Source organism: Thalassophryne amazonica, chromosome 5, assembly GCF_902500255.1.
Source record: "Thalassophryne amazonica chromosome 5, fThaAma1.1, whole genome shotgun sequence".
NCBI classification, from domain to species: domain Eukaryota; kingdom Metazoa; phylum Chordata; class Actinopteri; order Batrachoidiformes; family Batrachoididae; genus Thalassophryne; species Thalassophryne amazonica.
In genome coordinates this window covers 102,577,699-102,605,420 of record NC_047107.1, presented here as the reverse complement: position 1 = coordinate 102,605,420, position 27,722 = coordinate 102,577,699, and the positions used below count along the sequence as shown (strand labels likewise).

The 27,722-nt window shown below is 39.9% G+C and overlaps 1 protein-coding gene across 1 annotated transcript; it reads right to left on the bottom strand.

The window, feature by feature from the left end:
• Positions 1 to 1,572: 1,572 nt before the first annotated feature.
• On the bottom strand, positions 1,573 to 7,364 carry LOC117511047 (granzyme A-like). Its single transcript, XM_034170997.1, has 5 exons — positions 7,278 to 7,364; positions 6,546 to 6,687; positions 6,318 to 6,444; positions 3,275 to 3,550; positions 1,573 to 1,828 (listed from the first exon to the last, which is right to left on the bottom strand). Exons 1-5 carry the CDS (start codon positions 7,336 to 7,338, stop codon positions 1,664 to 1,666), a joined length of 771 nt encoding a protein of 256 aa, XP_034026888.1. The 5' UTR covers positions 7,339 to 7,364; the 3' UTR covers positions 1,573 to 1,663.
• Positions 7,365 to 27,722: the final 20,358 nt, after the last annotated feature.

The following is a 27,722-nucleotide window of genomic DNA, read 5'->3' as shown; positions in this document are numbered from 1 at the left end:
CACTGTTGTTGAGAGTGCCATTTGGGAGCGTGACTACAATCGGGAAGCGAACCTGGATCGCTGGTGTCCCAGTCCAACATGCAAACCATTATGCCACCACCTCCCTCCCTAGATTCATAGTGGATTGATGGTCTACAGTCTCGACCTTCAGGTAAGTGTCTGTGATTATTTCATTTCATTTAATCTTTATTTAACCAGATAAGAAAACACACTGACATCAAGTTTTTTGTTTTTGTTTTCATTTCATTTAATCTTTATTTAACCAGATAAGAAAACACACTGACATCAAGTTTTTTGTTTTTGTTTTTTTTTTTTTTTTTATATTGTAACAATGTGTTTTTGAACTTTTATACTGAAACTTTTCCATTGGCTGGTAATTTGTTTATTCTGTATGTGTGGTGGAATGCTGAAATTGACACGTAACCTTGCTGCCTGTCTTGGCCAGGACGCTCTTGTAAAAGAGATTTTTAATCTCAATGAGACTCTTTTCCTGCTTAAATAAAGGTAAAAAAAAAAAAAAAAAGACCTCTTTCACAGGGGCAATCTGTTCAAACAAACACTTGTACAAACACAAGTAGTTAACGAATGGGCACAATAATTATTTTACAATAACACAAGCTCTAAATCAATAAAACTCATGGTCTAAGACAAGGTTTAAGACATACACATTGAATAAGGATTTCCGTTGTCGGTTTTCTAATATCGATCGGAAAGCTGTTAGCAAAATCAGCCCAGGCAGTTTCAGTTCCATTTGAAGGGCATTCCAAGAAGAGGGGAAGGCAACACTAAAAGCTTTCTTCCCCTTTCCGTTGGAACACAGGGAACAGAAAAACACAAAATGTTATTTGAATGTAAGGTATAACAGCTTACAGTTCGCTGCAGGAAAGTGGACAGATAGGTAGAAACCAGCCCAACAAGTACATGAGCCACCTTTGTTCCAAAGAAGACATGCCATCCTTGACATAGAGTTCGCAATGATGGGTAAGGCAGCTACTACCGGTGATGAATCTGAGAGCACAATGATACACTGGAGACTGCAAATACACAACATCACCATAGTCCAATACAGACATAAAAGTAGCAATTATCAAATACCTCTGAGCTTTGGGGGAGAAACAGAACTTGTTTCTATAGAAAAACCCAAGTTTATGAATGCATCTGTATTCTATAGAATTAAATAATAGATGAAAAATGTCCTGATGGAGTTCCAAAAACATGACATCAGAAGTCATACTCAAGTTTCTTTTTATTATGTCAGTCTGTGGCATTACATGACAATAGTTTTATCTCAAAATCACAGACAATAATTTCCTTTTTGAAAATATTCCTTTCAAAAATCAGTAGTTCTACCTTAAATGTGCATGATTTTTAAGGGTTTGCCTTGCAAAGACAGCTGAATAATTGGGGCTGATCAGAGGGGTGTTGTGTTGGCTGAACCCCTCACAGCCAACATTAAGGGAGCACTCTTGTTTGTCTTTACTAAAAGCAGAAGGCTGTAGTTTAACTTTTTTAAATTAGCTTTCTAACACTGATCAAATTGATCAGAAATGTATTTTCTGCACGTTTTTTGTTTTCTTTTACTGCTATTTAACATGTAAAAATAATATGCATTACATTTATATCAGGCTGAATAAGAAGCGCAGAGCTGAATGAGCAGAATTTTTTATATTTCGTGATATTTCTTCATTGTTTTGTTTATCCAGGCAAGCTGTGCTTTGGAAAGAAAGGAGTACACTCCAGGCTTGTGTATCTGACCACAGGGATTCCCTCCAGAAGAAGTGACTCCAACGAGCTTGTTGTCACACATCAGCGGCCCTCCTGAATCACCCTGGAGACAGAAAACAAATAACTCTCATTCTATTCTACCTCCATCACATACTGCAATCAATCAGTTATTAAAATGTGATAAAGCAAGTGACGAGTTATTGTAAAACGAGAAAGGACACTCAAGTTCCAAGTATCCGTCACTCATAATTTGCATCATACAGTGGCTTGCAAAAGTATTCAGCCCCTTGGTTTCACACATTTTAATTTGTTAATGGCATTTCAAATACAAAGAGTAAACCAGGCTTCTCAATATAAAAATTTCTAAAATTATCTTCCTTAGACTCAAGCTGAAAGTAAATCGCTACAACCTGACATAAATTAATTAAAAATATAAAAGCCAAGATGATGGGTTGCATAAGTAATGGGCCTGTAAATAATTACTTTTATTGCCAGTTTTCTTCAGACAAGTTAGGGGATGGATACATGAACATTTCCAAGTCACTGAATATGTCTTGGACTTTATTTACATCAATTATGAAGAACTAACTGATGTAAATAAAGTTCAAGACATAGTCACTGACTTGGAAATGTTCATGTATCCATCCGCTAACTTGTCTGAAGAAAACTGGCAAACTGATTATTTACAGGTATTATACCAAAGGGGCTGAATACTTTTGCAAGCCACTGTAGAATTCTGCTGGTTTCTTTGGCAGATCATCCATCCATCCATCCATTTTCTTCTGCTTTATCCGGAGTCGGGTCGCAGGGGCAGCAGCTCAAGCAAAGCCGCCCAGACCTCCCGATCTACACACACCTCCTCCAGCTCCTCCGGGGTAACCCCAAGGCATTCCCAAGCCAGCCGAGAGATGTAGTCCCTCCAGCGTGTCCTGGGTCTTCCCCGGGACCTCCTCCCAGTGGGACGTGCCCGGAACACCTCTACAGCGAGGCGTCCAGGGGGCATCCGGAAAAGATGCCCGAGCCACCTCAACTGACTCCTTTCGACGTGGAGGAGCAGCGGCTCGACTCCGAGCTCCTCACTCGGGAGGAGCTCGGAGGAGATCAATTATGATTTGGCAGATCAATTATGACATATTCACTGAAACTTGTCTTTTTGTGTGATGATCCTGTAATTGGAAATAAAAACAAGCTGTGTTGTTGAGCAAACAAAGCCACCATATTGGGATTTGGGTAAAGAGATCACTGGCAGTTTTCCTTTTAAAATGTAAAGCTGGAAGGTTTATAATTTATGTTATTTATTCTTTAACAAAATAATAATTCAAAAACTCTTCAGCTGTCAGTGGATAATCAATTAGAAGAATAAATATTCTGTTCTGTACAGCGGGTGGTCCTTTGAGGGTCATGCTCAAATTTGAATTCATCTGTTTCACACTCACTTGTGACGTCCTGTTCAAATTTGGTGAAAATTTAGTCCATTTTGTTCAAGCACGGACAGAGTACGTTTCTGTTTCCCCCTTGTGGTTTTACATCATATTTGCAGTACACTTACTTTACAGGTGTCAGCTGGTTTGCCACCATCTGAACCAGCACATATCATGTTGAGGGTGATGACGGGGTTGTAGTTATAATATTTTTCAGAGTTGCATTTCCTTCTGTCAATCACAGTCACGTTGGCAGCCATCAGGACATCAGATATTTTCTTACTACTACTGTCGGTGAGGCCCCACCCAGCAACCAGACACCTCCTGCCAGCTGGGGGGTCTGTGATGGTTTCACTCAACCTCAGAGGTTTCACCAGGTCTGTTTCCTTCACTCGCTTTTTAAGCTGAAATAAAAAGAAAAATTAATATTTACATTATTTTATCATAAATCACCCCTGCCATTTTTGTCCACCTACTTCACCCTACCTGTTCTTCACCTCTCTACCGCACTATCCATTAATCTGGATAGTTAATCACAAGTATTTAAACTGTAGCAAAGGTGCTTTGGACGACCACACAACCAATTGTGTTTTCTTTACCTTCCCCATTTTACAAGATTGCCCAACTCCCAATGTCTGCATTGCCTCAAAGTTCACAATAAAATCACCAGTGTAAAACTAACACTGACAGTGTTAAATTAACACTGCCAGCGTGCATATGGTCCCATATGTACGTGTGGGACCATATGATCAGAGTGGGATCATATGTATGCTGGCAGTGTTAATTTAACACTGGTGATTTTACTGTGTTGTCACCAAGTTGTTGACCTAACCAGCCTGGCCCAGAATACTTATCAACCCTCAAGTAATTCATGAATAAATTTTAAACACCCAGGATTTCCGGCAGGGAGCTTCAAAGTATTGTTGTGAGGCCCAAAACACACTCCTTCCTATTGTAGGAAAATTTAATGTAAGCCACGAGGATGGAACCATAGTGCCCATTTTAGACAAGTTTGGTAAAGATATGGACCTCCTCATAAATGTATTTTTAACAAAGAAAAAAGTTAAGTCTTGATTCTTTTATTAAAAAAGGCTAGTAACCAACCAAAGGCCAGAATCAAACCTACTTTCAAAGCTGTTTATTCTGTGATGTAGTTAGAATTTGCATAACCTTATCACTGTGTTTTATCAATATTATGGTTATCATATTTTTATTTTCATAGGTGTAAACTTGTATTTATCACATTTTATTTTGAGCGGGAAATTTAAGAGTGGAATACAATAAAATATTGTCATCTTCGAGTTACACAAAGAAAATGTTAAGACTTTAAAAACCAGCGTCTCCATGCAGACGCTCTCTTGTGAGCTTTCTCTTTTACCCTTTTTATCTTTTTGTGCTCACTTTTCACATTTGTCACCTCTTCTTGCCTTTTCGGCTCTTTGCTCTGTGTACCTTGGTAGACTTTGTGTGCTAATCAACGTTCTTAATTGAGTTAAAGTGGCTTCAAACTTTTTGTAAAGTTAACGTTTGCTGGCGAACATTACTTCCCATTAAGGCCTTCCAAATTAAAACAACAATCCTTTTGTTACAAAACTCCTGATCCACTTCACGTTTTTCTTTTTGGTGAATAGATTAATAAAGTCACTGAAGCATTTATTCTGATAAGCAGAGACAGCAGTCTCTCAATGGGAGAATCTATCCGGGGCCATTGGTACTGGCATTCATTCAAAATGCTGCTCTGAGAACAGAACCCAGTGAAAGCTTAGAACTGACAGAAGTAACGGACAACCTGCAAACCACCTCAGGCAGTGGCTGGCAGATCCATTCTCTCAGAGCCCATGCAGTTGAGCTGGTGGAGAGCGGGAGAGAAATGAGCGAAAGGCACTTAGGACCACCACATCTGCAGCTTTTTGGGTACCGGGCCCCCTGGGAGAAATCAAGAGATCCCTCACAGCTATCAAAGTAAGCTGTCTGGTTTTGTCAGACTCTAGCAGGAATGGCTTTATTCTACCTATTCCCATTTATCACTATCGCACCACTCAAATAAACACCAAATTCAATTCCCAACAGAAGATAAACTATTGCATTCTTCATTTTCCCGTAGATGTTATGTTATAAGACAATCAGACAATAATCATTCTCTGAACCATTGCTGCCTTTGCCAAAGTGCATCACTGCAACACCTGCATGAGTTAAATAAATGGATAAACATAAAGCGGGAACAGAGGTATCGAACCCATATATACAGAATTCAGGACTTGAAAGAAAGAGATTGATTTCTTGTTGGCTGATATTCCACACATTAATATCATATGTTATACTCATTCTGACCAACAGGTGGTGTCCCGAATTACACACACACACACACACACACACAACTTAATTGGGCTGGAGCCTATCTCAGGAATCACAGGGCATGAAGCAGGACACCAGTGTGTCGCAGGGCCACAAACAAACGAACACATTCACACCTGCACGCACACATACGGACACTTTCAAGTTTTCAGTCCACCTAACCTGCATGTCTCTTGATGTGGGAAGAAGCCGCAGCACCCGGAGCGAACACACACAAACACGTGGAGAACATACAAACTCCACACAGAATGGCCATGGGTGGGAATTGATCTCATGACATTCTTGCTGTGATGCAACAACCACTAAGTCACTGTGCTGCCATGCCCCAAATTAATTAAAGGGTAAATTTAACATAGTTTTGCTGCAAAACTCATCAACTTTCACCATCTCTACTCCTTCCAACCGCAATATTCCACTGTACTCCCCCTCATTCACACACATGTACTCAGCATTGATCCAACTGACTGTCATTTCCCTTCTCTTCAGAGTGTATCTCCACATTTCCAGGTTTATCTCAACCTGCTCTCTACTCTCACTACAGATCATGTCATCTGTAAACATTATTGTACATGGAGACTCTTGTCTGATGTCATCCGTCAACTTGTCCTGCTGTGCATTTTACCACTATCACTCTGTCTTTGTACAAACAACAAACATTTAAGGTATGGGTCTTGGACCCTTTCTGACTGTCGCTTCATGTTTTAAATGGAATTTTAAATTTAGTTAATCCAAATATGTTCATGAATCACCGAGAATGAATTCTTGCTGTCCATCATTATAACTAATAGAATCTTTATTTCATGAATATCTCCTTACCTTGAGCAGCATCAGGTCATTGACCTTCTCATGTTCATTAAAACATGGATGTGGAACAGAAGTCTTGATGCCTTGGACCTGTTCTGGTTGTTTGATGGAGTGCATCCCTAGCTGCACCTTCTTAACCCTATAAGAGCACAAACCAAAGGAGTTAAAACAAACAAACTCACAGCATCAAAAGATATGCGTGTGGTCTGAGTTTGCCACATGTATTGATTAGGTTCCTACTGAACACAGTGGGCAGCAGTCAGGACCCATTGTGGGTCAATGAGTGTTCCTCCACAGGGTCCCTTACTGGTCTCCAGCAGAGTCATATAAGGCATTAAACGGGGGTCGACTGCATTTCCATTGATGATTTCGGCACCATAGCCTACAACAAAACACATTCAGAGAATTTGATTAACAGAAAACAGACACATTCAATAAGTTATCAGCTAAACAGAACACAAGTCCCAACTTTCCTTTTTGCTAAAGCTTATAGTTAGGGCTGGATCAGGTGACCCTGAACCATCCCTTAGTTATGCTGCTATAGACGTAGACTGCTGGGGGGTTCCCATGATGCATTGTTTCTTTCTCTTTTTGCTCTGTATGCACCACTCTGCATTTAATCATTAGTGATCGATCTCTGCTCCCCTCCACAGCATGTCTTTTTCCTGGTTCTCTCCCTCAGCCCCAACCAGTCCCAGCAGAAGACTGCCCCTCCCTGAGCCTGGTTCTGCTGGAGGTTTCTTCCTGTTAAAAGGGAGTTTTTCCTTCCCACTGTAGCCAAGTGCTTGCTCACAGGGGGTCGTTTTGACCGTTGGGGTTTTACATAATTATTGTATGGCCTGCCTTACAATATAAAGCGCCTTGGGGCAACTGTTTGTTGTGATTTGGCGCTATATAAAAAAAAAATTGATTGATTGAATTGATCGGTCCATCTGTAATATTCCTTTGCACGAATACGCATGAGTGACTCACATGACTCCAAAATCAAGAGGACCGCACCAAAGAAAAACCCAACAGCCATTGACCAGAGCATCTTGTTTTTGACTTTGACGTGACAACAAATCAGCCAGGACTTGCCTTAACACTCATGCACGCTTTTATACGTTCAGCTCAAAGGATGTGGCCTGATGGTAGAAGTAATAAGTCAGCAAAATGAACACGGATGACGTGAGAATCCTTGAGCACATCTTCATTTCAAAGTCCGCGGTCAGTCTTTCAGTCAGTGTGAACATTTTGGTTCAGGTTTTTCACATGAAGCACCATCTGTTGTGGTCTGTCCTGTCTGTGTCTTGTGTCCTTATGTTGGTTGTCATTGTGGTCTGCCACGTCTTTGTCTTATATGTTGGTTGTGTTTTGCATGCTTTAACCATTTTTGAGTTTCACTTTAGTTTTTAGTTCTTGTTCCTTGATTTTGGGACTTTGCTACTTTGTGGTTTGATATTTAGTTATGGTATGTGTTATTTTCCACTCACCTCCAGACTTTGTGTTTCTGTCACGCTGTCTTTGTTGGCCCTGTGTGTGTGTGTGTGTGTGTGTGTGTGTGTGTGTGTGTGTGTGTGTGTGTGTGTGTGTGTGTGTGTGTGTGTGTGTGTGTGTGTGTGTGTGTGGGTGTGTGTGTTTGTCTTTTCATTTATCTTTGATGTCTTTTTAATAGAATGCAGTGGGCCCCAAACCTGGGGTCTAAAGTTGCATCCTAGGCTCTATAGTTATCCTAACCAGAGCTGGCATTGTATCCGAGGGCTCTCTTCAAGATAGCGATCGTTCCCTTAATTGTAGACAACTACACCTTATGGTGCTTGGGTGACCAGGTATTGCCTCAAGGTATTTCTTCAGATTCTTCTTCATCAGGCCTGTGGCTCCCACCACAACTGGGATGATATCGATGTCTTTCAATGACCATGTTGTTCATAGGTCATTTTTCAGGTCTTGGTATTTCGTGATCTTTCCCCGTTCTGCTCAACTTAGGCCATAGTCATTGGGGACTGTCACATCGATGATTTTGGCTGTTTTCTCTTGCTTGTTCCAGATGACAATATCAGGTTTGATTGCACCTCCTTTGATATGTCTTCCTGCTGGGAACTCTTTGTCGTAGAAGACAGTTACTTTTCCTTTGGTGTGTGTGTGTGTGTGTGTGTGTGTGTGTGTGTGTGTGTGTGTGTGTGTGTGTGTGTGTGTGTGTGTGTGTGTGTGTGTGTGTGTGTGTGTGTGTGTGTTTGTAGGCATGTCTCTGTCACCGGTTCTCCCTCACAGCTGTCTCACATTCCTAGTCACACCACCTGTCTCTCATCTACTCATCTCTGTCTCACTACTTAAGTTTGTCACAGTGTGGTCCTCAGTTGCTGGGTTTTTCTGGTTTGTCGCATTTTTGATTGGTTAGTTTTTCTGTGTCTGTTCTTATCTACTTGACCTGGTGTTGCTGTTGCCTCTCCTCCTGTGTTACTGTTTATTGGACTGCTCATTAGCTTTGGACTAACCAGAATCTGATAAATTATTGGCTCTTTTCATACACCTGTCTGGCTCATAGCTGCATTTTTGGGTTCAATCCTGCCTCATCCTAACACCAACATGTCATCACAGGGTGAAGTATGGGTTTAAGCAGTGGGCCACAAGGCCCCATTAAAAAAAAAATAGTTTATTATCCTTGACATCAGAAAGAAGCGGTCAGGGCGGGAGGATTTTTTTCTTAAGCCGCGTTCACACCAGGCACGACGCGAGCGACAGCAGGGACAGGTTGCAATGTAATCCCTATGGAAGGAGGCACTGTGGCGTCCAACGCGATGCGATGGATGCGAATGAAATGATGCGAGTGAAGCGATTTTGAGCAATTGGCATGATATCACGTCGCGTTGCCCTCCTCCCCAAGTTGAAAAATCTGAACTTTTTTGTCTTGTCGCGAGTTTGGGGGAAGAACGAGCAGCAGCCCCGCAGCAGCGGCAGCGAAGTTTTTTTCTTCACGTGCGCACGCGAGTGAATCATCCATGAAGATTATTTGATTTATTAACTACACAGATGTATAACAAATGGTGACTGGTTTATAAACACAATTATGACAGAGCGAGCAGCAGAACCGCATCAGCGACAGCGGACAGTTTTTTTTTTTAATTGTTTACATGTGCGCGTGTGAATGGGACAGGAGGCCCTCAAACTGGGTCCTGCAGAGGCGGAAGGACCACTGAAAGCAGCCGTCATCCAGACACAGCGCCTGCAGCAAATGATGCATTTGATACTCCCCGAATTGGGAACGTCTCATGAGGATGTTGTGAATCCAGGGACGGTGCCGCTGGCGACGTTTGTCAGCTTTCAACAACAATTAAGAGCACAGCAACTCACTCCGTGTGATCAAGGTCTGTCATGTTGACTTGACTGACAACCGGAGCCGGTGAGCGGAATGAAAGCTCCTCCTATTTGATGACACACTGGGGCGAATTTTTGTCTCGCCTCGTCACGCCGGTGTGAACGTGGCATTAGAAACAACTACATAAAATGTCATTTCAAAACTGAAAAACAACACATACTGTTGGGAAGGTGTCGTAGCACGGACCCACAACAGGGGGCGCAAATGAACTGACAATAAGTAAGCCAAAAGGTAACAATTTAATGTTGTGATATTACACAACGAAACGTGTCTTAATGTTCACAGTCAATAAACACCAGGTGACGTGTGGGCAGGCTCGAAGATAGAAGACGCCCGACGAGAGAGAAGCCGCGTCCCACACGGCCTCCACCACCAACGGCCTGAAGAACACCGGAGCCGCCAAGTCCCGAGTCCCCAGGTGGCCTCTGTCTTCGGCTGTCGACCCTGGTACTGCTGGCAGAAAACAGAAAGATGATGTGTGAGTGTGAGTCCGCACACTCAGTAATTAACAGTCCAGACACCGTTAGGAGGGAGCACCTCCACCTCCAAATCACACACACTCGTGCAGCTCCTGATCAACCACTTATCTGGGACAGGGTGCGAGGTGAAGCCGTCACTGTCACACCAAACGCCAATCCTCCAGACAAGGAAAGCACCAGGAAAACGGCTGCAACAGAAGTTCAGATTACTATTCAACGTATAAGTCAGCAGAGAAAATTACCTTAGTACTGGTAGTCGATTTCTCGGCGGGGAGGTGGAGTTGCAGTCCGGCTTATATGGTGGTGTAGATGAGTGACAGCTGGAGTAATGAGTGACAGCTGTCACCTCCTCTGGGTCTGGCGCCCTCTCGTGCTTGGAGTCCGCACTCCAAGCAGGGCGCCCTCTGGTGGTAGTGGGCCAGCAGTACCTCCTCTTCAGCGGCCCACACAACACATACAGCACCCGTATACCAAGTGAGGAACTGAAAATATCAGATTTGTTTAAAATAAATATTTCCATGTTGAATACAGCCATTGTACAGCACACTAGTAGTGAGATAAACATGCATAATGTGTGTGAGTGACAAGGAGCAACTGATTGTGGCTGTCACAGTCCAGTCTCACGTTTTTTTACGTCCTCCCGTCACGAAATGATTCAAATTTTCGCGACAGGGTTTTTTTTATTTAACTCACTATTACTCACCCTACTCCTACCCCCAATGCTAACGTTAACCATAACCTAACCCTACTCCTTCCCCTAACTCTAACTATAACCACCCCCGACACCCCCCCTGGCTGCACTTTTAATTATGTGCTGCCATCACGGAATGAATTAGAATGAATTTGTGCTCCCATGATGAAAATTTTGCACTTTTCATGACAATATGACAAACCAATAGATTAATGTATATTTTGTGCTGCTGAATCACGACATGCCGTGAGACTGGGTTGGATTGTCAAAGGCCGTCTTTGGCCAAAGCTCACTCGCCTCCCAGTGTACGTGCCAGAATAGACTCTTTCTCTCCGATTGTTCTGAGTTATTTTCATTAGTTACTTCCTCCAAACCATCAACATGTCTATTAGATCCCATTCCTACCAGGCTGCTCAAGGAAGCCCTACCATTAATTAATGCTTCGATCTTAAATATGATCAATCTATCTTTGTTAGTAGGCCAATCTCCAACCTTCATTTTCTCTCAAAAATTCTTGAAAGGGTAGTTGTAAAACAGCTAACTGATCATCTGCAGAGGAATGGTCTATTTGAAGAGTTTCAGTCAGGTTTCAGAATTCATCATAGTACAGAAACAGCATTAGTGAAGGTTACAAATTATCTTCTTATTGCCTCAGACAGTGGACTCATCTCTGTGCTTGTCCTGTTAGACCTCAGTGCTGCTTTTGATACTGTTGACCATAAAATTTTATTACAGAGATTAGAGCATGCCATAGGTATTAAAGGCACTGCGCTGCGGTGGTTTGAATCATATTTATCTAATAGATTACAATTTGTTCATGTAAATGGGGAGTCTTCTTCACAGACTCAGGTTAATTATGGAGTTCCACAAGGTTCTGTGCTAGGACCAATTTTATTCACTTTATACATGCTTCCCTTAGGCAGTATTATTAGAAAGCATTGCTTAAATTTTCATTGTTACGCAGATGATACCCAGCTTTATCTATCCATGAAGCCAGAGGACACACACCAATTAGTTAAACTGCAGGAATGTCTTACAGACATAAAGACATGGATGACCTCTAATTTCCTGCTTTTAAATTCAGATAAAACTGAAGTTATTGTACTTGGCCCCACAAATCTTAGAAACATGGTGTCTAACCAGATCCTTACTCTGGATGGCATTACCCTGACCTCTAGTAATACTGTGAGAAATCTTGGAATCATTTTTGATCAGGATATGTCCTTCAATGCGCATATTAAGCAAATATGTAGGACTGCTTTTTTGCATTTGCGCAATATCTCTAAAATTAGAAAGGTCTTGTCTCAGAGTGATGCTGAAAAACTAATTCATGCATTTATTTCCTCTAGGCTGGACTATTGTAATTCATTATTATCAGATTGTCCTAAAAGTTCCCTGAAAAGCCTTCAGTTAATTCAAAATACTGCAGCTAGAGTACTGACGGGGACTAGAAGGAGAGAGCATATTTCACCCATACTGGCCTCTCTTCATTGGCTTCCTGTTAATTCTACTCAACAAAAATATAAACGCAACACTTTTGGTTTTGCTCCCATTTTGTATGAGATGAACTCAAAGATCTAAAACTTTTTCCACATACACAATATCACCATTTCCCTCAAATATTGTTCACAAACCAGTCTAAATCTGTGATACTGAGCACTTCTCCTTTGCTGAGATAATCCATCCCACCTCCAGGTGTGCCATATCAAGATGCTGATTAGACACCATGATTAGTGCACAGGTGTGCCTTAGACTGCCCACAATAAAAGGCCACTCTGAAAGGTGCAGTTTTATCACACAGCACAATGCCACAGATGTCGCAAGATTTGAGGGAGCGTGCAATTGGCATGCTGACAGCAGTAATGTCAACCAGAGCTGTTGCTCGTGTATTGAATGTTCATTTCTCTACCATAAGCTGTCTCCAAAGGCGTTTCAGAGAATTTGGCAGTACATCCAACCAGCCTCACAACCGCAGACCACGTGTAACCACACCAGCCCAGGACCTCCACATCCAGCATGTTCACCTCCAAGATCGTCTGCGACCAGCCACTCGGACAGCTGCTGAAACAATCGGTTTGCATAACCAAAGAATTTCAGCACAAACTGTCAGAAACCATCTCAGGGAAGCTCATCTGCATGCTCGTCGTCCTCATCGGGGTATCAACCTGACTCCAGTTCGTCGTCGTAACCGACTTGAGTGGGCAAATGCTCACATTCACTGGTGTTTGGCACGTTGGAGAGGTGTTCTCCTCACAGATGAATCCCGGTTCACACTGTCCAGGGCAGATGGCAGACAGCATGTGTGGCGTCGTGTGGGTGAGCGGTTTTCTGATGTCAATGTTGTGGATCGAGTGGCCCATGGTGGCGGTGGGGTTATGGTATGGGCAGGCGTCTGTTATGGACGAAGAACACAGGTGCATTTTATTGATGGCATTTTGAATGCACAGAGATACCGTGACGAGATCCTGAGGCCCATTGTTGTGCCATACATCCAAGAACATCACCTCATGTTGCAGCAGGATAATGCACGGCCCCATGTTGCAAGGATCTGTACACAATTCTTGGAAGCTGAAAATGTCCCAGGTCTTGCATGGCCGGCATACTCACTGGACATGTCACCCATTGAGCATGTTTATGATGCTCTGGACCGGCGTATATGACAGCGTGTACCAGTTCCTGCCAATATCCAGCAACTTCGCACAGCCATTGAAGAGGAGTGGACCAACATTCCACAGGCCACAATTGACAACCTGATCAACTCTATGTGAAGAAGATGTGTTGCACTGCATGAGGCAAATGGTGGTCACACCAGATACTGACTGGTATCCCCCCCCCCCCCCAATAAAACAAAACTGCACCTTTCAGAGTGGCCTTTTATTGTGGACAGTCTAAGGCACACCTGTGCACTATTCATGGTGTCTAATCAGCATCTTGGTATGGCACACCTGAGAGGTAGGATGGATTATCTCAGCAAAGGAGAAGTGCTCACTATCACAGATTTAGACTGGTTTGTGAACAATATTTGAGGGAAATGGTGATATTGTGTATGTGGAAAAAGTTTTAGATCTTTGAGTTCATCTCATACAAATTGGGAGCAAAACCAAAAGTGTTGCGTTTGTATTTTTGTTGAGTGTAGAATAGAATTTAAAATTCTTCTTCTTACTTATAAAGTTTTGAATAATCAGGTCCCATCTTATCTTAGGGACCTCATAGTACCATATCACCCCAATAGAGCGCTTCGCTCTCAGACTGCAGGCTTACTTGTAGTTCCTAGGGTTTTTAAGAGTAGAATGGGAGGCAGATCCTTCAGCTTTCAGGCTCCTCTCCTGTGGAACCAGCTCCCAATTCGGATCAGGGAGACAAACACCCTCTCTACTTTTAAGATTAGGCTTAAAACTTTCCTTTTTGCTAAAGCTTATAGTTAGGGCTGGATCAGGTGACCCTGAACCATCCCTTAGTTATGCTGCTATAGACTTAGACTGCTGGGGGGTTCCCATGATGCACTGAGTGTTTCTTTCTCTTTTTGCTCTGTATGCACCACTCTGCATTTAATCATTAGTGATTGATCTCTGCTCTCTTCCACAGCATGTCTTTTTCCTGATTCTCTCCCCTCAGCCCAAACCAGTCCCAGCAGAAGACTGCCCCTCCCTGAGCCTGGTTCTGCTGGAGGTTTCTTCCTGTTAAAAGGGAGTTTTTCCTTCCCACTGTCGCCAAGTGCTTGCTCACAGGGGGTCGTTTTGACCATCAGGGTTTTTCTGTAATTATTGTATGGCTTTTGCCTTACAATATAAAGTGCCTTGGGGCAACTGTTTGTTGTGATTTGGCGCTATATAAATAAAATTGGTTTGATTTGATTTGATCAGTACCCCAGGAGAGAAGGGGACCAGAGACTATTAATCAATGCCGATACATCTTTCTGGCAAGGTCACAAGTCCTCTCTATATCCATTTTTGTGACCTCTGAGTGCTTCATCTTGACATCATTGGTGCCGACGTGAATAACTATGCGACTATATCTTATGTCATGTTCCTGAGTCTGTCTTCCCTTCTGCAGTGCCAGGACCCTAAGATGGGATGCAGTGTTGGGAGCTCTGGCCCAGGAATACATTTAACGTCAGGCGGCGTCTGTAACCTGACTTTGTGGGTGATAGAATCCCCTATCACTAAAGTCCAGCATTTTGGCCTGGAGACAGGAGTGGAAGTCACTCGTGGGCTCAGAGAATTCACATCAGGCAAAACCAAGGGGGAGAACCAATTCACACTTCGAAGTGGCAAGTGTGATTGGGGTACCACAACTGGGCACCAAGCTCTACGGGGCTTCCTCCGCCTAGCCACAGTCCGAAAGCCGTCCTCCACAGCCGGCGTTTCTAGGCTGATGCTAATGGGCACGCTAGTCGGCCCAACACTAACCTCATCTGGAGTGCACGTAACATCTAACTCCACTGAGCTAAGAAGCTGTTCTAACTTATGGACACGGCTCTCTAAGAGAGCCACCCTATCTTACAATATCATGCAGGATTACAGAGGGTGTAAAGTAGTGTACTTTATGCACTAGGAAATTCAAGCGTAAAGCCAAGCAAGCACGAGCTAACCAATAATGACTAAGCTAGCCAGTCCTAAGGCTCACACAGGATTCACACAGATGAAAATAAATGAATTAAAATTCACAGCAATTACACTGAAAAAGTAGCAGAAGTATTAGACTTGTAGGAGCAGTTTTAAAAAAAAAGTGAAAAAAAGAAAAACCTCCCACGAGTAAACCACTCCTAAGATTACCACAAGAGTATATTGATGAAAGTATATTTGACTTAAAAACGATTGGTTGTGAGTATTATACGGTAGAACAGCTGAATAGTGAAAAAATTGCAGAAGATACCCTGTCACTCATACATATAAACAGTCGAAGCTTGTATTGTAAAATGTCACAAATAAAAGATTATTTAAATCAGTTTAAAAATAGATTTAGTATTGTTGCAATCACTGAATCTGGCTTAAAGATGATCTCATGGATGAAGTTCAAATGGAGGGATATGAGCTGTATTTTGTAAACAGAAGATATAAAAAAGGCGGTGGTATTGCTCTGTATACAAAAACAGATCTGATGTGTACAATTGTTGAAGAAATGACAATTATGAATGATGTCATAGAAATTGTAACAGTGGAACTTGTACATGAAACATCTAAGAATATTTTAATTAGTTGTGTATACAGAGCACCAGATTCTTGTGTTGTGAAATTTACAGATAAAATAATTGAATTATTCCATCAAATTAAAAACAAAACGCTTTTTATGTGTGGGGACTTTAATATTAACATAGAAAGCTCCAGCTGCCAAAGATTAAGTGATTTTGTGAATACAATGTATAGTTTGGGGTTATTCGCCTTGATAACAAAACCAACCAGAATTACATCGCAAAGTGCAACGGTAATTGATAATATATTTACAAACAGAACAGATGAAATTATCAAGAATGGGATCTTCATGACAGATATTAGCGACCATTTACCAATTTTTTCAATATTTAAATATAAAAATAGGTACAACAAAAAAACTGATATAAACTTTAAAAGAGATAAGTCAGTAAAAGCCTTAGAGGCATTAAAATATGACCTTAAAAATCAAAACTGGGAAGAAGTTTATGTCAGTGATGTTAATGTAGCATATAACTCATTTATGAAAATATTGATGAAATCATACAATAAAAATTGTAAATTAATTGAAATTAGTAAGAAAAGAGTAAATAAACCATGGCTGACAAAGGGAATAAAAAATGCTTGTGCAAAGAAAAACTATTTATACAGGTGCTTTTTAAAATTGCAAACAAAGGAATCAGAACATAAATACAAAAAATATAAAAATAAACTATTAACAATAATTAGGAAACAAAAAAAAGATTATTACAGTGAAAAACTAAATAAGAGTAAAGATAATATGAGGGTAACATGGGGAATTATAAAAAGTGTGATTGATAGTGATGGAACGAAAGAAACTATTCCAAATTACTTTGTTAAGGAAAATAAAGAGATATATGATATAAAATAAGTTGCAAATGGGTTTAATGATTATTTTTCAAATGTAGGGTCAAGTCTGGTGGGAAATAAACCAATAATAGAAGATAAATTATGTACATTGGTAAATACGGTCAATAGTATTTTCCTGGACAATGTGGAAAAAGATGAAATAAGAAATATTGTAAAAAAAACTGTGTAAGCAAAAGATCAACTGACCATGAAGATTTAGACATGATGACTGTAAAAAGTATAATAGAAATTGTTATTGAACCATTTACTTATATTTGTAATCTGTCTCTGTCAACTGGGGTTTTTCCAGATGAAATGAAAATTGCTAAGGTAGTCCCATTATATAAAAATGGAGACAAACATAATTTTTCTAATTACAGGCCAGTATCATTGCTTCCACAGTTTTCTAAAATTATGGAAAAAGTTTTTGTAACAAGATTGGATAAATTTATTAAGAAACATCATATTTTAAATAATGCTCAGTATGGATTCAGAACAAAACATTCGACAGCTATGGCAATTATGGAACTAATAGAGAAAATATCAACAACAATAGATAATAAGGATTATTTTGTAAGTATTTTTATTGACCTGAAAAAGGCTTTTGATGTTATAGACCACTCAAGATTGCTCCACAAGTTACAACAATATGGAATAAGAGGTGTTGCACATCAGTGGGTAAAAAGCTACTTAGAAAATAGAAAACAGTTTGTTCAGATAAATAATACCAAATCAGAATTGTGTAACATTATTTATGGAGTACCACAAGGATCGGTACTTGGACCCAAACTGTTTATTTTGTATATCAATGATTTTGTGAATGTATCCAATGTGCTTGGCAGCATTTTATTTGCTGATGATACAACGCTGTTTTACTCTGGATCAGATATACAGGAAGTAGCACAAGTGATAAATACAGAGTTGGAAAAAGTTAAACATTGGTTTGATATAAACAGATTGTCACTAAATATTAATAAGACAAATTTCATATTGTTTAATGATAGAGCGAAAGAAAATAATGTGTCATTACAAATAGATGGAATGGATATACAAAGGGTAAAAGAAATTAAATTTTTAGGAGTCATGATTGATGAAGATCTTACATGGAAGTCACACATAAATTACATAAAAGGAAAAATAGCGAAAGCCATTGCTGTTTTGCATAAAGTAAAATATTCATTAAATAGTTATGGTTTATTAACATTGTACAATTCATTGATTGTCCCATATTTAACTTACTGTGTAGAAATCTGGGGATCAACATATACAACCTATATACAACCTTTATTTATTTTGCAGAAAAGAGCTTTAAAAGTGATTAGTAATAGTGGTTTTAGAGATTCATCTAATCCATTGTTTATTAAGTATAGGGTACTTAAATTTCATGATTTAGTTGATTTGAAAATATTACAAACGATGTACCAAGTTAATAAAAATACTTCACCAACAAACATTCAAAATATGTTTGAAAAAAGAGTAAGTAGTTATAAATTGAAAGGAATAGAAGTCTTTAAAAAACCAAGATTTAGAACCAAAGTAAAGGAAAGGAGTATTGCAGTAAATGGTGTCAAATTATGGAACAATCTTAATAAAGAAATTAAAGAATTAAGGTCACTTAAATAATTTAAAAAACATATTAAATTAGATGTATTAAGTAAGTATGAAACTATGAAGTAAGTCAGTGGGCTGCAAGAAAGTCAAAAAAAAAAAAAAGTAAACTGTTAATAATGTTTGGAGTGTCTTAAGTTTAAATATAACCTGTCAGTGATGTAATCTATTAATTAATGGTCATAATTATGAAATGGGTCAGTGGTATGTGACAAGTTAAAGAAATGCAATCTGTTAAATAATGTTGACTATGATGCTGTATATTGAAAGATTGTATTGTTAAAAGGGGCAGAAATCATAAGACTTGTTCTTCTTTCTGCTCCTTTTCATTCTGGTATTGTGGTGCTTTTGTTTTTTGCTTTTCTGTTTTTCTTTTAAATGAATGAAATAAATATTAAAAAGAAAGAAAGAAAAAGTAAGGTACTAAACTAAAATTCACAACAGTTACACTAAAAAACTAACATAAGTATTAAAGGTGTCGAACTCAGAGTGTTGCTGTCATTGAACCGACATGTCTGCTATTTTGGCATTGTGTGATAGCTCGCGCCCACAGATTGAGCTCGCCAGACTACTTTCGCTACCCTGCTCAGTGAGCTGATCTCGTTGGAGTGACAACACACAGAATGTGTCTTCCCAGATAGATCTCTTTCAGTGCAGCTTCTTGTTCTGACTTTAATACGAAGTTAACACCCAAGTCTTTCATCGCCAACTGTAAATGGTCATCAAAACATTCCAATTGTATCTTTCTGAACTCTTACGCAACAAACTCCATCGTGTCAGTGTTTACAATGTGCTTGAGCAATAACAGGTGATTTACAGTTATTGTTTATATATATTTATTGTATTCTGTACTCTCATATGCCATGTGGGGTCGTTAGAGTGATCAATAAATTTCAAATTTCAAACTTCAGGTGAAGTTGCTGATAAACTTTAAAGTGTCCCTGCCACGCCATGAAGTTTTTACATATTCTTGAAGAATAAAAAAAGCTTTTTCCACGTCTTTTTTTTTTTTTACCATAAAATTACACTGAACAAGGATTTAGACATTTCGTTACCCATATGAGAATTTGTATTTACCGCCTCCAAGCATAACCTACTTTATCGCTGCGACAGATGTGATGTCATGTGAGTAAAGAGTAAAGCGAGGACCTGTTTACCAACACGGCAGACACGGACAGCGAAGGCATAGTGAGCAATTATAGTGAAAATTTAAGTGACATATTGATTGTTTTAGAAGAAGATGAGGTTTCTGATGAACGAAGCGACAATGAAAATAATGAGGGGCTCTAGCCGTATATGTTCGAGTCGTACGCAACAGAAGACCAGGATGAAGCGGAGGTGTCAGGGGATGACAACAACAATGAAGGCGATGTCGAGGAGGATATAAGCCGCTTACAAAATACAGAATGGTTTGTTCACCCACCACCTTTTCTTATAAATGATCATTTATTCCTGGGTAATAGACAGTTCCACCTGCATTTTGATCAATTTGGACTTGGACTGCGGTGTGTTTGTATGTGTATGAAAAAATTATTGTACAGCTCGCAATATGCCTTTTCCTTCACTTTTGCCACTTCTCTTTTCGCCTTACGCTGCATCTCCTTGTACAACCCCTGGCAAAAATTATGGAATCACCGGCCTCGGAGGATGTTCATTCAGTTGTTTAATTTTGTAGAAAAAAAGCAGATCACAGACATGACACAAAACTAAAGTCATTTCAAATGACAACTTTCTGGCTTTAAGAAACACTATAAGAAATCAAGAAAAAAAGATTGTGGCAGTCAGTAACGGTTACTTTTTTAGACCAAGCAGAGGAAAAAAAATATGGAATCACTCAATTCTGAGGAAAAAATTATGGAATCACCCTGTAAATTTTCATCCCCCAAACTAACACCTGCATCAAATCAGATCTACTCGTTGACATTGACCCTATGCCATGACATTGACCCTATGTGTCTTTTTACAAGGAATGTTTTCGCAGTTTTTGCTCTATGGCAAGATGCATTATCATCTTGAAACATCCCCAAACATCCTTTCAATTGTCCAAATAACAACGTAAACTTGTGCATTTATTGATGATGTAATGACAGCCATCTCCCCAGTGCCTTTACCTGACATGCAGCCCCATATCATCAATGACTGTGGAAATTTACATGTTCTCTTCAGGCAGTCATCATTATAAATCTCATTGGAACGGCACCAAACAAAAGTTCCAGCATCATCACCTTGCCCAATGCAGATTCGAGATTCATCACTGAATATGACTTTCATCCAGTCATCCACAGTCCACGAATGCTTTTCCTTAGCCCATTGTAACCTTGTTTTTTTTCTGTTTAGGTGTTAATGATGGCTTTCCTTTAGCTTTTCTGTATGTAAATCCCATTTCCTTTAGGCAGTTTCTTACAGTTCGGTCACAGACGTTGACTCCAGTTTCCTCCCATTCGTTCCTCATTTGTTTTGTTGTACATTTTTCGATTTTTGAGACGTGTTTTAAGTTTTCTGTCTTGACGCTTTGATGTCTTCCTTGGTCTACCAGTATGTTTGCCTTTAACAACCTTCCCATGTTGTTTGTATTTGGTCCAGAGTTTAGACACAGCTGACTGTGAATAACCAACATCTTTTGCAACATTGCATGATGATTTACTCTCTTTTAAGAGTTTGATAATCCTCTCCTTTGTTTCAATTGACATCTCTCGTGTTGGAGCCATGATTCATGTCAGTCCACTTGGTGCAACAGCTCTCCAAGGTGTGTTCACTCCTTTTTAGATGCAGACTAACGAGCAGATCTGATATGATGCAGGTGTTAGTTTTGGGGATGAAAATTTACAGGGTGATTCCAGAATTTTTTCCTCAGAATTGAGTGATTCCATATTTTTTTTCCTCTGCTTGCTCTAAAAAAGTAACCGTTACTGACTGCCACAATCTTTTTTTCTTGATTTCTTATAGTGTTTCTTAAAGCCAGAAAGTTGCCATTTGAAATGACTTTAGTTTTGTGTCATGTCTGTGATCTGCTTTTTTTCTACAAAATTAAACAACTGAATGAACATCCTCAGAGGCTGGTGATTCCATAATTTTTGCCAGGGGTTGTACTCCTGTCTACTTTCTTCATCTCTCCGACTATCCCAAAACTTTTTCACCAACCTCTTTCTCCTTATGCTTTCCTGGACCTCTTCATTCCACCACCAAGTCTCCTTGTCTTCCTTCCACTGCACCTTCCTCCACTCTTATATGTTACCCTGTGCTCCTCCTTTTTCTTAAAGTAGGTATTCACCACAGCCATTTCCATCCTTTTTGCAAAATCAACTATCATCTGTCCTTGATACCATATCTACCCATTACTTCCTCATCACCTCTGTTCCCTTCATCAACATGCCCATTGAAGTTTCCTCCTATCACCACTCTTTCATGCTTGGGCACACTCTCCAACACCTCATCTAACACACTCCAGAAATCTTCTTTCTCCATCTCACAACCTACCTGTGTGGCATATGCACTGATGATATTCATCATCACCCCTTCAATTTCCAACTTCACACTCATCACCCTGTGAGACACTCGCTGAACCTCCAACACACTTTTAACATACTCTTCCTTTAAAATGACCCCAACACCATTTCTCTTCCTGTCCTCACCAAGGTACAACAGCTCTTACTTCCCTTCCACTTGGTCTCTTGCACACACAATGTCTACCTTTCGCCTCTCCATCATATCAGCCAGCTCTTTCCCTTTACCAGTCATACTACCAACATTCAAAGTCCCCACTCTCATTTCCACCCTTCTAGTTTTCTTCTTCTCCTGCTGTTTGTGGAAATGTTCTCCTCCTCTTCTTCGTCGTCTTTGCCCAGGAGTAGCCCAATTTCCACCGGCACCCTGTTGGGCAACAGCACTGGTGGCGGACGTTGTCAACCCGGGCCTCAACCGATCCGATATGGAAATTCAATTCTTAGTCTGCATAGTTGGGTTGGCTTGTTTTACGCCGGATGCCCTTCCTGACGAAACCCTCCTCATTTATCCGGGCTTGGGACCGGCACTCAGAATGTGCTGGCTGCACATCCCATGTGGCTGAGTTGTGTCCAAAAAAAAAAATCTGCTCAATAAAAAACACAAAAAGCTGGAAATGCTGAACAAGGAGGCAGAAGAATTGGACAGAGATAAATCTGGTCTGGTCTTATAAACAATATTAGGGAACAAAATGCATCTTTGCAGGAGAAGGACAAACAGATTCAAAGGCTGAAGGAGGAGACACAGGAATTTGAGAAGGACAGATCTGCTCTTATGAACGAGAATCAGGAACAACATACTTCTGTGATGAGAAGGACAAAGAGATCGAAACACTGAAGACGTCTGTGCAGCGTCAACAGTGTGAATTGGACAAACTTGAAGATCAACTCTTTGACAAAAAAGAACTCATCAGCAAACAAAAAAAAAGCAACTGGCTTACCAAGAAGAACACATTGAGGAGCTAAAGGACAGCAGGGAGGCTCTAAAACAGGAGATCCACAATCTTCGTCATGAGCTTGACAGAAGAGAGGAGGAGGAGATCCTAGGGAGACTCCCAAATATTCACAATGAACTTAAAACTTTAAAAGAATCTTCAGAGTCCATTGAGATTCCAGAGGACTTACAGCCAACCACAGTCTGTGGTTGCTAAGCAACCATCCAAAAGTTGGTGGTATCACTGTTCTTGTGGCCTGCAAACACTAGCCAAGGCTGGAGGACTCTTTGCCATGGGCCTATTTGTCGGTGTTGCGATAGCCCAGCACACCATAAGAGGTGCTTTCACTCAGTAGAGCAGAACATTGATGGCCTAGATGTTAAATCTGTGGGCTTCAGACCAGAGGCTTTTTGGTTCAAATCCGTGTCAGACCAGCAGAAATCATGAAAGGGTGTTGAGAAAGGTCCTTAATCCCCAAGTTGCTCCCAGTGTTCAGCTGGGTGCCATGCAGGGTGAATGTGAGCCATTTTTTAATTCTTATTTTATTTCTTCTAATAGTAAGTCCCTTCGGCTGCTCCCTTGTTTGCACTCGGGGTCGCCACAGCAATTCCAAGGTGGATCTGCATGTTGAATTGGCACAGGTTTTATGCCGGATGCCCTTCCTCACGCAACTCCACATTACATGGAGAAATGTGGCATTAACCCCATGGACACCACCCCTTGGCCACCATTTTATTTCTTCTAATGGGGTTCTGATATTTTGAGTATTGTTCATGGATCTTTCATTATAACTCTGTGCTTTATTTGATTTTCATTTCTTTTGAACACTACATATTTCATGAAAAAAAAAATGTGTGAAAAACACAAAATAAATATTTAGCAACATGCGATGTGTGTTGTCAGTGTGTGATGTTTCATTTAAATCCATGAACCAGCTGAGGAGGAGTTACATTTACAATGTCAATATCACGCAGTAAGATGCATGAATTAAGCACAAAAGTACAGTTAGTTTCTTGCTGAAGACATTTAGTTTGACCACAGAAATTTACCTCGTGTTCTTTTTCATAAAGTGTGCAACTACTGTCTGAAGTTTCAATGAAATCCACCAACTGATCGAGGAGAAGTTGCACTTATGACAACAATATGTTAAATCTGTGCGCTTCAGACCAGAGGCTTCTTGGTTCAAATCCATGTCAGACCAGCAGAAATCATGAAAGGGTGTTGAGAAAGGTCCTTAAAGGTTCCCACGCCATGATGTTTTTACAGCCGTATGCGACAGAAGACGAGGATGAAGCGCAGGGGATGACAACAACAACAAAGGCACTGTTGATTAGGTTATAAGCCACTTAAAAAACAGCAAAATGGTTTATTCCCCCACCAGCTTTTCTTATAAATGATCATTTATTCCTGTGTAATAAACAGTTCCACCTGCATTTTGATCAATTTGGACCTGGACTGAGGTGTGCTTTTATGTGTATGAAAAAATTATTTCAGCAGCACAACGTGCTTAAATTCAGGAGTTTGTTCTAAAATCAGTGAAAGTGAAGTTTCTGTACATTCTGTATATATTTAATAATTTATAAGTCAGTTTCTTGTGATTGCTAATTCTTCACATTCTATTCAAAGCAAATGATTGCTAATCTTTATCTGAAAAGCTGAAGACCCACATAGGATGGGGGAAAAACGATTTCTAAATAAAAGAAAATTTTACAGTTGGATCCCCTCATTATCGTCACTGTCACTTCATTCATCAGAAACCTCCTCATCTTCTTCAAAATCAGTCGATATGTCACTTAAATCTTCGCTATAATCGCTCACTATGCCTTCGCTGTCTGTGTCTGCTGTGTTGGTAAACAGGTCCTCACTTCGATACCTTTACTTGCATGACGTCATATCCGTCACAGCGATAAAGTAGGTCAAGCTTGGAGGCGGTAAATACAAATTCTCATATAGGTAATGAAACGTCTGAATCCTTGTTCAGTGTAATTTTATGGTAAAAAAAACAAAGACAACATGTGGAAAAGGCTTTTTTTATTCTTCAAGAATATGTAAAAACGTCATGGCATGGCAGGGACACTTTAAATTTCTTAAATATTTATTAAGGCCACTCTTAAAACTTCAGTTATCTTTATAATTTTATTACTGGTAAATTTTAGAATTCATGTAGATCAGATATACTCATTATCAATTATCTGAGAACTACTTTTTGTGCAGGAATTCATCAAGCACGTTGGCCGCGTACTAACACAGAATGCTCAGAAACTGGAGTTGTTCAGCCATAATGAGAGCGTCTACTTTTAGCTTGCCATAAGCTAAGCTAGTGGCACTCGTGAGAGTGTGGGTCAAACTAGCTAACACAAGCTAACCGCTAGCGAAAACGGTAGCCACTCCTAAGATTTACACAGGAGTAAAATAATGACCTAAAATTCACAGCAGTTACACTGGAAAGCTAACAGAAGTATTACACAGGTAAAAAAGAAACAGCTATAAAAGTAACGGTGGGCGGGGGGGGGGAGTTGACCTAGCTAGCGAATGCTAACCACTAGCGATTCACAACAGGACTGTAGTTAAATAAGATTCAGAGTAGATACACTTAATAACCAGAAGAGTGCTAAAAGAAACGTATACAACCGTGTAAAGTTTGGAAGAGCATCACAACAGCAAACAATCCACTGGAAGCCACTGGTACGGTGGAAAGAGCCAAAAAAAAAAAAAAAAAAGCTGAAGCTCACCGGTTACACAAATAGCAAAATGTTACTTGCACTTATGATGTCAATATGTTAAATCTGTGCGCTTCAGACCAGAGGCTTCTTGGTTCAAATCCATGTCAGACCAGCAGAAATCATGAAAGGGTGTTGAGAAAGGTCCTTAAAGGTTCCCATGCCATGATGTTTTTACAGCCGTATGCGACAGAAGACGAGGATGAAGCGCAGCTGTCAGGGGATGACAACAACAACAAAGGCACTGTTGATTAGGTTATAAGCCACTTAAAAAACAGCAAAATGGTTTATTCCCCCACCACCTTTTCTTATAAATGATCACCAGTTACACAAATAGCAAAATGTTACTTGCACTGCATTGCTTTGAAAGAAGAAGAAATAATATCTCACACACAATTAGAATGTTCTAACAATAGAAAATCAGACAACAGATAAAATTGCCACATGAGACTCATATAACATGGCTCATAATTTTGCTCATATAATTTTAATTTTGCAATGTTGTCTTTTAGATTTAGCTTCATGTTTAAACTGTAAAATGTTTCATACACAACAAGAATACTGTGGGTACACTGAAATCTTTATTTTTTCTGTGCTCGGTTTTGCTCTGATTTGACTTCATAAGATATCAAACGCCTGTATGTTTGACACATTTGTCAAGCGTTAACCATGGTGAGTATATACAGGGTTTGACTTTATTTTGTCAGAATGCATTAATGGACCCAATAGTGAAATGAAAAGAAAGTCTTTGAGAATAAATCCAAAAGCACTCTGTCTCCTCCTCCTGTAAAGGGATATATAAGTTCAGCATCCATTAACTGGAGCTCAATAACCTGATGATTACTGTTCCAAAATGTCTTGCACCAGGAAATTACACGCAATGGTAACGTTTGGCACACTTATCTTCATAGATCTTCATTGGTTTTCTCTGTTTTTCTCCACACGTACAACTTGTTACATGGATATTTCAGATTATACAACACAAAACAGCATTTTACATGTGAATCAACCAATAACAGAAAAGATGTTTGCATTGATGGGATCAATCAGATTATTTGTTCTAAGAGAGACACTGGACTTGGATGACAAGGAAAATTGCCATTCATTATCTCAAAAAAACAAAAACAAAACAACAACAACAACAACAAAAAGACTGAAACCAAACTATCATGCAATGAGATGAAAGATTTTCCTCTCTGTGTTCTTTCTATAGAGCAGTGTCAAAGTAAAAATAACACAGACATAAGTGGGATTTATTCTTCTGTCCCCAAATTGTGACTCTTCATTGACAATTTATGTAGCTGCAAACATCCCAATGCATGCGTAAAATCGGTCCAGAAATTTTGCATAGTGACACTGTGGTAGAGTGGAGACTGATATCACAGTTTTTAGGATCACCAGGATGTCGTTCTCCACTGTTAACACAAAGAAGTTGGTAGAACTGAAGATGTAAAAAAAAAAATTGTTTATGCACTCAAAAATAAATTAAAAGAACCTAAATATTTGAACTTAATGTAGTATGCATGTTTTGATTGCCGTTAAATTAAGTCATTTAACTCAAAATGTTTAAGTTTTAATAAAATAAACATTGCTGAATTAGATGATTTAAATGAGCAGAATAATGTAATGCTTTGAGTGGATAAAAATGTAAGGTAATCAGTTTTTTAAATTTTTTTATTAGTTCTGACAATGTATTCAGAGTTAAACTGCTTCGGTTGTGCTGCATCTCCCAAAACTTTGAACAACATGTATTACTAAAATGAAAGTTTGACTGCAAGTGTGATAGGTTAGAAGGGTAGCGCGCCTTTAATACTATGCTCATTACCAATAAATAGTGATTAGTGATTGTGCCAGTGCCCAAGGTCGGGAGGTCATCAGGGGTCAAAGACTACAGACCGGTGGCCCTGACATCTGTGGTTATGAAGACAGTTGAGAGGCTTCTTCTTCGGCTTCTTGGGCCACAATTACAGCCTGCATTCGACCCTTTACAGTTTGCCTATCCAGCGCATATGGGTGTGGAGGATGCCATATTGTTCATGCTGCACAGGGCACTCTCCTTTCTTGATGGCGTGGGGGAGTATGTGCGGCTTATGTTCTTTGACTTCTCAA